Source organism: Phaethon lepturus, unplaced genomic scaffold, assembly GCF_000687285.1.
Source record: "Phaethon lepturus isolate BGI_N335 unplaced genomic scaffold, ASM68728v1 scaffold32637, whole genome shotgun sequence".
NCBI classification, from domain to species: domain Eukaryota; kingdom Metazoa; phylum Chordata; class Aves; order Phaethontiformes; family Phaethontidae; genus Phaethon; species Phaethon lepturus.
In genome coordinates, this window is record NW_010550343.1 from 33 (window position 1) to 12,283 (window position 12,251).

The 12,251-nt window shown below is 37.5% G+C and overlaps 1 protein-coding gene across 1 annotated transcript in view; it reads left to right on the top strand.

Moving 5' to 3' along the window:
* Positions 1-246: 246 nt before the first annotated feature.
* MRPS9 (mitochondrial ribosomal protein S9) overlaps positions 247-12,251 on the top strand; it is a 33,839-nt gene continuing 21,834 nt past the window's right edge. Inside the window, exons 1-3 of the mRNA XM_010290537.1 lie at positions 247-276; positions 1,241-1,333; positions 6,380-6,559. Of these exons, the coding sequence (XP_010288839.1) occupies positions 247-276; positions 1,241-1,333; positions 6,380-6,559 (303 nt within the window). The remainder of the gene's footprint in view (positions 277-1,240; positions 1,334-6,379; positions 6,560-12,251) is intronic.

Sequence of the window (12,251 nt, forward strand, 5' to 3'; positions counted from 1 at the left end):
GCGCCGCGTTCAAGTCGGCCCTTCCGTGACCTGAATTTATTTATTTTAATGTAAAGGAAAAGCGTAATGAAACCCAGATTTATTATATATATGTCACTAGAATTGACAGAGCCGTATATAGGCCAAAGCCATACACAAAAGTGAAGTACTTTTAAGATGGGAGTTCTTAGCTGTGTTTTTTTAAACACAATTTGAATTGTGTTTGGTCAGCAGGTAAGTAGATAATGAGGTCTCCCAATTCCCGCAATGGAGAGAGAAATGCGCTCCACAAGTGCGGTAACTTCTGATGAAACAGAATTACCCGTTTGTTTTGAGAGATACTAGTGTTCAGCATATAGCCTTTTAATTAAAAAGGTTAGCTGCTGTCAGTGTTGAGGACAGCCACTGTGTGTGTATGCAGTGGTATTTGAGACACCTATATATATATTTAATCAGTGACGAGCAAATGGATAAAAAGGCATGCCCGTAACACTTCCAAGTTGCAAAGTAATTTAGGCTAATAAGAACTGTTTGGTGACTGAACTAAACCAAGCTGTGGGGTAACAGAAGATAAGATGCAGTGAGGAAGTGAAAGATAATACTGGAAGGAGCAATTTGAACTGTTTATATTGGTTACTTCTAGATTAACTTTACCCATTAGAGATAAAGATCTGGTGCTTGTGTAGGTAGTTCTTTATGCAGCAGTCAGAAATACACGCGCTTAAGTTGTGCAAGGAATGAGAAAGAGAATAAGGCTGAAAATATTTTAACACTTGATTTCATTCTTGGTTGGAATAGTGTGTTGCTTTGGTTATCCTATATCAAAGTTATGATTATGACAGTAACTTAGTTTTCATGGCCAGGCACCTGCTTGAGTCTGAGCTGAAAATGATTTGTATCCTAATTGAGGAAATGATCCTGAAGGAGGAGTCACTGTAGAAGGTAGGGCTGTAAGGGGCCTTGAGACATCACTGGTCTACTCCTCTCCCCAAGAGGTGGGATCAGTACCTAAGCCTGTAGCTATATACAAATCATCTAACTGTGAACCAAAGGATATGAAGGAAACTAATGGGAGGCAGGGCCCAGGAAGCTTAAGAAACCCATCTTTCTATTAGGTGTGGTTAACCTGGGGAACTGTTTGATGAGGATGTTCAGGATACTAAGCATTTATGTGAATACAAAAAGCAAATTAAGAAACTCAGAATAAAATTCCACTGAGGACTGTTTAAAAACAAGATACCAGCATGTCTTTGAACCACAGATTGCTGGAAACTGGCGAACTGTCCTGGGAAAATTACCACTACTTGTTTGTCCTCTCCTTGTGCCTCTGTTGTCAGCTGCTGTTGAGAACAAGGTAATAAGTTGACATACCCTTGTTCAGACCTGCTATAACCATTTCTTACATCAAGCATTTTCTGTCCTTATTGTTGGGGAACTTCTTTATGATGCCTATCCTAAAAATCCCATGCTGGAGTATAGTTCATTACTTCTTGTCTGTGTTAGTAGGGTTTTTTTTGTATTTCAAAGTGTCTTGCATTGAGAAAGGAAATGGGAGAGAAGCTTTGTAATTCCAGTTCCCTTAGCTTTGACTGAACAACAGGTTTAGTTTCCTATTCTTCTAATAAGTAAAATGCAGAGATTTAGCACAATTTATATTAAAAAAAATCTAGCTTAGCTACTGTCAGTCATTTCTGATGTAATTGAATAGTGCTTTCTCAACGGAAGAGTGCAGAGTACTAGATGTGCTATTTAATTTGATTGGGATGGGTACCTTATCTAAATCACTGGATGGTATGTGTCCTGACATCAGAAAGAGGCGATGGCACTTTGCTGACAGTCTTTCAGAACTACATGCTTGGAATGGAGTAACTTTTTCTGCAGTCGTTAACTAAGCTGGAGTTGAAGAGCCTGTTCATATTTGATAACTTGTGCATCAGAACACCTGGATTTAAATTCTGTTCCCTGTTATACACGCCTGACATTTGGCATGTATGTATGCATTTAGAGCTATGTTTTATTTCCATAGTACACAGTATAAGCAAAGCTCAATATGTAGATTTGGTCAAATATGCACAGAAAGTAGATTTTCTGCATGGGGGAGATGCAGTTTTACAGTTAACTGTCAAGGGACTTCATTTAGAGAAAAAGCCTCTTCTGATGAAATACTTTGTGAAATCAGGTATAAAAAGTAATGTAAAATCACTTATGCATATTTGCTGACACCTTGTGATACATTCTGATGTGTTTTACAAAATGCTTCTTAAAGCATAAACCTGATACTGGTTCATGTAATTAGTTTGTAGGCTGACTGAAATCTGAGATTATGTAAACAATATTATTTAAGTAAATAAATTAAAACACATTTTTGTAGAACAGCACACTGGAAAGCCAAAACTCACCTATTGAACAAAAAGTAATTTGTTAGAAACTCAACATGGGTCTGAGCACTTACATTCTGTATGTTTGCTATATAATGCATGTTTTTTTCTTGTGCAACAAGTGACCAGAGGACCACTGTTGGTATCTTGTGCTATTAAACCCAGCAGACATACTAGCTGTGCCAGTAATTGGAGCAGTGGACACAAGGCAACTTTAGTCCTGCATGCTGATGTGGTTATCCAGCTCCAGCTCTGCATCTCCTAGTGAAGTTCTATCCCAAAGATAACTTTTTAGTACAAATTTGTATGCTGCATGGTTTTGGAAAAGGAGATGGTTGAAATCTGACAGTTTAGAGCATGAAAACAGCATGAAAATGGCGCAACTGCATGCATGCCACATCATTTGGTGTTGTCTTCTATCTCTGTAACAATGCCATGTTGTAAAATGGACGTTTTCTCTTGGATTCAAGCTTCCTGTCTCCAATTCCCCTTTCCTCCTGTTCCAAAAGCAGAGGAAGCAATCTACATTGATATGTGTTGATTTTACAGCCATATAACTCCAGTGAAGCAAAATGAACAGGACGAGTGAACAGACAGGTCCTAGTTATTTCTCTCCTTGGAAAAAGCAGACCGGAGAAGTTGAAATTGTCTGAAAATGCTTATTTTTTTTTCTAAGGCAAATTTTACATAAGCTGATTTTCTGTAAATTTATGGTCTCCCTGGAAGATCAGGATTTGCCAGACTGTTTTAATGCTAGGTTGCTTTGGAAGGAGTTGGGAGGGGAGAGTTAATACCAAGGAGTTGTGTCCAGAAGTAAAGGCTTTCCCTTCTCCCCTGTCTTGGTGGAAGACTGTATTATTTCAGGAGTACTGTTAATAACCAGTATTATTTTAAAAATGTTGAGGCTGCTGTCTGCAGTAATGCTTTATGAAATGTGTAAGAAGTGAATGCAAACCTCTGTGGTTTCCTCTAGGAAGTAGAGGAGCATGCTTGCTTGTTTGACTGAAATGCCAGAAGCATTTAGCTGTGGTTTGCAGTTCTTTCCTGTACCACCCATGAAATAGTACTCTTATCCCAGAAGATGTACCAATACAATAGATATTAATTTGCATAAGAGGCTGTTTTCTAATTATGAAGAGTTTGTGTGTCCAGGGACTTTTGATTAGTGATGAATTGAAACAAGGGAAGAATATGAATAGCTTGAGGGAAAGAGGACAAAAATGAGAAAATTACAATAGAAATTGACAGGAATAAGATGAAAGCAATCTTTTTTAAAGTATTCTGTTTAAAGCATAGCAGAGAGAGAGCAATTTTGGGCCAAGTAATAAGGAATCATATGTTCATTACCAAGAATTACAAATAATTAGTTCCTATTAAGACAAGTAAGACAGAAGATGAATTAAATTCTTTCCTGAGGAGTGACTAGGAGAGAAGAATCGGGAATATGCAGAGATACCTCTGCCTTCCTTACTGCTTTCTAAGGAAATCACCAGAGCCTTGCCTATGGAAAATGTGTGTATTTCAAATTTTTATTATTTTTCTTTTAATTCTGTATATGTCAATGTAACCTCACAGAAAACAAGAATATTAAAAAAAAAAAAAAAGGAAGAGTCAAACTAGGACCAGCATTGCATATGATACATATAAGCTGTGGGGAAAACAAAGCAACAGAAGGCTCTTCAGCACCAAATTCTGCCTTGGAGCTGTTTTAAAATATTTTCTGGCAGAGGTATTGGTTACTTTTCTGAGGTACATACCTTGGGGGGCAGATCTTTATCTGTATTAGGTTGTAAAAGCATAAAGAGTCAGTTCTTTCTATCCCATGTGACCTTGTTATTCATAGATTAGTTTACCTTCTATATCACTTACTGAGTTCATAGGACCTGTCCTGCAGCATAGGCATGGGCTATACCTAAGTTTAAGGCAGGGTATTGTAGTCTTTATTCCAAATTGAAATTTTAAGTGGGGTTGTTAGATTTTGTATATTGAAGCCTGAGACAGTCATGGACAGGTAAATTGATCATGAATACCTTTACATATATGCAGCAGATTGGATGCATTGGACCAGTCCATCCTGGGCTGCCAGATGGCCAGAATATCAGCCGGGCTCTGTGAAAGTACAGGAAAAGCCGTGTTTCACTTCCTGTTCATGTAGGACTTAACCATGTAATACAGAACACCCAAGGCTTCTAGTCACAGGAGAAGTTTGTGTAAGCCAACTTGTGTTACTGACAGAGGGTGGAAGTTTGATCTGCTTTTGTGTTTGTCTTGCAAATATATCCATGTAATTCTGTTTTGATGAAATGTGTGTGTTTTTATCATTGTGGTTATAACTGTGTTTAAAGGTTACTGTTGTATTAGTTACAGGAAGATAGTGAGTGTTTTATGGTATTGCTATGGGCTTAACTCAGAATGGTAAAATCCATCCAAGTGGTCAGCGTGTCCAAATTGTGATCTGCAGAAGACAATTCCTATGACTCGGAGAACACTTTGTCATTTCAAATACTAGCTTTATTCTGTTCCTCATAGTAAGAACCCTAACTAGTTCACTTTTTTGTGTGTTTGGGTTTTAATGTTTGGCTAAGGGTAGAATGAGGCTGCAGCTGGGGGGCAGCAGCAGAGGCAATTTAATAATTTGCTCAAAGAAATGAAGGTAAAGAGGGGACTTCCCCTCTTCTTCCTTGCTCCCAGTTGCATGGTTCAGCCACCTTCTCATGTCAGCTTTGGCTCTTCTCAGAGCCTTCTCTGAATCGCTTGGACTTACCAGCTCAGCAGAGAACTGGCCACTCACTGGGAGGAGGCAGAAGCTGGTATTCTGCCACATGTAGGGACCTGAGCTGGCTTGCAGAAGAGTCTGAGTGCCAGAGCCAGCACAGTGTGAGTGAGGAGAGTGGAGGAAAGAATGCTATCGGGGTGGACTGTGAGATGGGTTTGCACTGCCTTGTGAAACTGCACTGCCTGCTTACGAAGCCAAGCCATGGCATGTTGAAGGGGCTGGAGAGAAGTGTTTCAGGGTACTATCTGGTGAACAGAACTGGGCATTTTTCTGATTCAGAAGTGATTCTTTTTCTGTCTTTGCTATTCTGTCCCACATATCCTTTTCTCCTGTGATTCCCTCCCTTCCCCCACCCACAGAAGACCACACAAATAATCAGTTCTCATTCAGTTTGTGGAATAACTAAGCTGCAGAGTACTTTGTTAACACTAACGCTGAAAAGCCAAAATAATGCATAATATTGGCACTAGGCCAGAACTGGGACATTACAGCTCTGTCAGTGAAGCTCCTGTTCATCTGGCAGGGAGGTTGATTGAAATTAGTCATCTTAACTACTGATTCTGTTGATAAACTAAAAACTAAACCTGTATCCTACAAAGATCAAAAGATAACTGTTTCCGGAACTATGAGTTCTGAGCCAGGACAATGCTCAGTAGCATTTGCTGATGAGAACTACCCTATTAGTTTTCTGATTGTTCTACGTGAGACAGTGAAATAGCTTAAGAACCATTTTGGCACTGTGAACAAGGAGGGAGCACTTCATAGCTTTTCCAGAGCCTTTAGCAGTGTTTCTGCAGCTACATGATTCTGAAAGCTGCTGCAGAGCTGCCCTGTAGATTCTTTTCATACTTTGTTATGGGATGCCTTTAGATGAAGGCAAAACCTGCTTATTTGCTGATAGATTTTCTTCTTTTAAGACTGCATCTGTTGATCAGTGCTGTGTTTTGTTTTTGCTGGATCTTCCTGACATATGATACTACATTTCTTTCTGTCAGAAAAATCTTCTGAATTAATTGTAATGTGTGAAAACGTTCAACTTTTAGAATGTGTTTATCTGTTTATGGGCATTAAACAATTGGTAGAAAATGGTTTAATGAGTAATACTGCCTTTTCTAACTTATTACAATAAAACGTGTTGAATCTTGTTACAGGTATGAACAGCTTGTTATACTATTAATTTTATTTAGAGCTCCCTGTGCCAAAAATATGAAATAAATCTCTCACTTTTCTTTTTTGCTTTTGTTAGACATTAAGGCTAATCTATACCACCACAGCAGTGCAGAGGAAAAATGTAGGAACCTCAGGACCAGAGAAGTACACGGAAGCATTTATTAAAAAACAGATTGAAGAGTTCAACGTAGGAAAGAGACATTTAGCCAACATGATGGGAGAAGATCCAGAAACTTTTACCCAAGAGGATATTGATGTAAGTACAGTTGCTCTGTTGAAGAAGTAATTTACTGTAGAGTTTCAGGTATTGAAAACACTTCAGCATGAGCCCCTCAGTTCTCTGAATTTTAATTGAATTGTCAGAATAAGAAAGAATGCTACTATACATTGCAAACATTGCAACTGTGACTGAATAGGGATTCTACCCCAGCTACCATGTGAGGTCAGACATGAGGTCAGAGCTGTATACCATATCTTGTTAAAGCACAGTAGGTTCTTTTTTAAAAGTCTGGATGGATAATCGACTTGATCTGAGGATATAAGAGGCACTGTAAAGGTTTATGTAGCGCTTCAAAACGTTTACCCACAATTTGACCTGCTGTGTATATTTAGGTCAGGTTTTCTTCTATGATACTGTGGTTGCTGGTAATGCAAATTAAATTTTATAGGATGTTTTACAACTAAGACTATGGTTTAGCTTAGGGATTTTAATATAGACATGAATTTAAGCTCATATCTGTAGCTCCAAACATACTATTTTATTGCCATTCCCTCTTGACAACTGACAGATGCATGGCCTTCTCTTTTTCAGTGTCATTTAGGCTCATGTATAGATGTGCTACCTTTCACTCAGAAAAATGTTTTTTGTTGCATGGATTTTCTTAATGTCCCACCTGGTCTTCACTTCTGTCATTTCTGTCTTACTTTATCACACATTAGAGGTAGGGAGGAGAAATGTCATTCGGTGACATTCACTCTTAGGTGAAGTTGCATGAAATCTCACGGCTGAAGCTTTCTCTGCGCAGCAGCATTATTAGTATAGCCATGGCAGCAGGACCTTTAGGGTAGACGTAGTAATGTGGTATGTGCAAAAAGAAAGGTGAGCGTGGTTTAGTTTTTTCAGTGGGAGAAGGTTGTTTGTTGCCTCTCTGATAAAATTCTGTCAGCATAGCTGTGTCCGCATAAGAGGTCTTGACAGTGTACTTATGACAAGAAAGAGAACTACCCCTGTGTGGTGATACAGGCTGATTTCAAACACATTTGACAGGCTTCAAAACTAAGTTCTGAAAACTTGTTTGAAAAGACAGCAGAGTAGAGAAGAGACACACAGTTAATGGTCTGCTGAGAAAAAGACTGGAATGAGACTTGCATCTTATCAGGTATCAGAAAAATCCATGAGGGAAGCTTGGCTTCAAGTCAAAAAGCCATAGGAGATCAGGCTTTAGGAGTACAAAGCTATGCACTGATACTGTGACAACTTTCATTCAGAATTGTAGATATCACTTTGTTTTCCTACAGACAAGTGCCAATGCAGAGACTCTTCCAGTCTCAGTGTAGAGTGGATGAGGTCCTGTCAACCATAAAAGTATTCATCAAGGCATCTGGGTCAGTGGTAATAGCAGCCTGTTTCTTTACATGGGCTTTCTTGTTTCTGTACAGGGTATAGAATTTCCTTTTCCTGTATTTTTTGGATGGTTTTTCTTACCTTCAATGACCTTTTTCTTTTTGAGTTACTTCTTGTACAGTATTCATGCACAGACCTGCCACCAGAATACCTCCCATGTTAGTACAGGACAATGATGATGCTAATAGTTCAGTTTGTTTGCCCAAAAAGTTAATGGTAGGAGAACGTGTTCGTCTGCAATTTGGATTCCTCCTTTCATAGGATCTAGAGGGAAGACTTACAGACAGCAAGACTGCAAGAAATGGAAAATGACCATATCGAAGTAGTGGTTTCTTCTTTATGAATCCACAGCACTATGATCATTTGCACAAAATTAATTCAGCTTCATCATTAGTAAAAGCAGATTCATTCTGGAAATTAGCTTTTACAAGTGTAGTGCAGGTGACGAAAACAGGACTGCTTTGCAGTCTCTGTTTCTGAAAAGATGGAGAAGTGGAGCCAAAAGAGTAGTGTTTTGTTTGGTGATACCAAGTCTCTGTAGTTCATGTTTGATTTCTTCATATCCCATCAGGTGTTGGAAAATACTTAGTGTGTAATAGTGTCTGCTATGCATAATTAAATTTCTGTTATAAAAATACAAAAGCTGCTTAAGCACTGGCAGGAGAATTATCAAGCTTTACATTTCAAACAGTAATAATTCTTTCTGATGAGTGCTTATATACCTCCATGTCTTCTACCATTAATCAGTCTGTGCGGTGTATTTCAAAAGTAGGCATCATAGGATTCTGTCTTTCACTGGTGTTTTAGGTATGGTTTAATAAAAGCTAAACCTTGTGAAGTTTTAAACAGGAAAATAAGTTGACTTACTTGCTAATCCTTCTGGATGTTGTGGAAGCAGAATTGCCTCTTACTGATGCTTTTATTTAGGAATGAAAAGTTAAGCTGTGCATTACAACTGTATTTCCAGAGGATGAAAAAAAAAAATCCAACAAATTGATATATAACTCTGCAGAAGTCTACCAATTGCTTTTTAATTGGTATTATAGACCTCACTCTGAAGCTAGGATGTTTTATTCTCCTATGTGTGAATATGTGCGATGAAGTTTCTCTAATTGATTTGCTTTGCCCATTCCATTTGATGTATCATTTTTCACAATATTTCATAATTTGTGCTCATTTCTAATGAACAGAGTCGTTAGGACAGGCATGTCTAAGTACAACTGACAGCTAACATTAGGTGCCAGATGCAGTTTATAAAGCTATGTAGAACTGTGGAGAACAGTTTAAATAAATTAGCACCTGTACATTAGTCTCACTTGCTGGTAATTTATAAGCGAATCAGTAGAGATGACATTTAGGTAACTCATTGATCAAATTAACAGCTGCATACCCACTGCCCAGCTGGGATACCTAATTAATAGAGATTGCAGTCCTGACCTAGTGCTTTTCCTTGGTTGAGTCTGTAATCCTTTTATTTTGTGATTTAACTTTAAGCTATGGTTATAGTAAACAGCCCACCTTCATTTTCCACTGTCAGTTCTGTGATAGTCTGCTTTAAAGCTCAGAAATCTAAGTGAGATTAATACAAGAAAAGTGTCTTAATCTTTATGACCTATTAATATGCCAGTATTTTTATTATTTATTTTTATGCAGTCACTAAATGCTCTCCCAGATATGAGCTCATCATAAAGCAATACTTTTTCCCCATATAAGTTAGTAAAACTCAAAAGCTAGAGATCGATGTTCATTTGATCTTGTGGGCTGCCTTATGACCTAATAGATCATTGTCAAGCAGATAGAATAATTTGCATCTAAAAATACATGTTTATCTTCACTAGCATATATATTGTTGCAAAAGTACCAGTAAGGTTGTTAACTATGAAAATGCTAAAAGTGGAAAAACTTAATTCCTTATCAAGTATACTTTCTTTCATCAATTGAGACTTCTTTAATGAATAATAGATTGTATTCAGTTGCTTTTAAAAGTGGCTCAGCACATCTGATTTCTAAATAACATTTAAATTTTAGCAACGCAAAGTGCTTGAAATGAGTAAATATTGGCATATGTGAAATGTCAGAAATGTTATGAAGAACAAAATCCATTTCTGAACTTTAGGTTGTCTGCAAGTAGTGTGTTGTCCAGCAGTGTCCGTACAAGAAATACTGGATTTTGTATTGTTTTTTAAGTAGTTGAAGCTAGAATGCTTTTTTCAACTTTTTTTTTTTCCAGTGGAGCCAAACTCTGCATCAAAGTCCATCTGAACTGATGACTGCTGTATTTTTTTTTTTTGTTTTTACTCTTTTAATACTTTTCAGTGTTTTGAAAGTTGAAAGGAAGATAGAAATAATGATTGTTTCTTTCAGCAGGTTTTTGGGGTTCTTGTTCTGCAAGCTCTGGACAAGACATTAATTTTTGTTTTGAAAATTATTAGTATAAAAATAATGTAATACTAAAAGAAGGTGGGTTTTTTCATATAATGCTAATGGGTTGTGGGTGTGTTTGTGGGTACTTGTTTTTCTTTTTTTGCCATCCCTGCCCCCCAAGTGATGGGGTTAAAATGGTATCTCACTGTGAACTTGAAATTTCTTTCTGTCCAAGCTAGAATTCAGCTTTAGATGAACAATGACAAAAGACTGAGGTGGTTTCAATGAATTTTGGTAGTTGTTAGAGGAGGATTTTGTTTTACAAGGTAAACTTAGGTGTGTCACTTTTTTTTTTTAACCTTTTCTGTCTTGTTAAATAAAAATGCTCTTTCACAGTTGACATCTCATGTCCCATTTTTGTTTCATTCGTTCCTGGTTCTACCCCAAATATTCTGGATTTTGGATGCTGAAAACTTTTAAAGAATTCTACTATTGTGGTTAGAAGGAAAAACAGCTGTTCCAGCAAACCTCCAGCTTTTCTCAGACTGAGATTACAGTGGCTAAATAATGTGATTCAAGAGGCAAGGTTTAAGAAGGGAAGTGGCTCTTGTGTGATCAAGGCAGAGTAGAAGTTGAAACTTCACTCAGATCACTTCATCATTCAGGTCATCACTCAGGTGTTTCATTAAAATGTTATGGCATAAAGTGTCACTTCTCACCTCAATGTTTTCATATTTAAAGTTTCCTGTGTATTTAAAAAGGAATGAGCTGAATTCTTGAGCCCTCTGCCAAAAAGGATGCTGCTGCAAAGGAGCCCTAGGGTGGAGGTTTTTTATTATTTCTTTTTTCTTCTTCTTTCCTTGTTTTCTACAAAATACCTTGCCTCACTGAATGTTATGCAGATAACTATCTTTGCACATGAGCAATGAAAATCAGTGGAATGTTTTGTCTTTGAGCTGTAGATTAAACTGAAGTCTGGGAAGACACTTGAGCAAGGTCAATTTGCCCTGCCAAACCTCTTCTACTTATGGTGGGTTATTTAAGGACTGAGTTGACTCAGTCTTTTTCCCCTATCCCAGTATGACTCAGTCAACTCTATTTGAATTAAAGTATTGAATTTGTAATTTCTCAAGACATTGAAAAGAGTCACTCTTACTGACCCAGCTGAACTTGTTTGATTCAGAGTTAGTGTCTGATGTTTGAGAAAGCAAGTGAACAAAACTTCTTGGCTTGTAAATAGATAGGAAGGGAAGGAGGATCAGGAGTCAGCGTGTACAACATGCACAGTGAAGAGGGAAAATGAGGGTGTGGCAGGTATACTGAATTTGTACAACATGCCACATGCAGTGCTGGACAGATCATTTAATGAATTGGTTTGCATCTTTGAAGGACTGCCAGATACATTTTTTTTTTTTCTTCTTTTTTTAATGGGGCTGGAAGCTTCTCATTATTCCAACTGGCTTGAATTCAAACTTATAGCTGCAAGTGAAAGACCTATCCTGTGGGCAGTATATTGAATCATCTGATCCCTCAACAAGTGATGCTATAACACGATTCCTTTTAGTTCGTTGCAGGAACGTTCAGTTTACCAAGTCAGTTTAAGAAATGTCTAATGTAAACCATCTGGTTCCTATCATGTATACATTATGATCTTCTATTTTTAAAGGTGTGACTACTGGGTATATTTTTTTCCTGCATGGATCAACAGTAGAGTATGAAAACAAACACTTTAAAATCCTGAAAGGAAATGGCTAAAATTTTTTTTTAGTAACTCATAGCAGAAGCAGGCTGTACCCATTCCACCTTTTTACAGTAGTTTATGTAATTATTTTTGGAAACACCATTGTGTTACTATGTACCAGGAGTTTTAATTGTGTTTCTTCTGAAAATAATTAGGGATGTTTCTTTTTTAGAAAGTTGTGTTTTATTTCCAAAGACAATGGCAACAGTGTGATTTAAC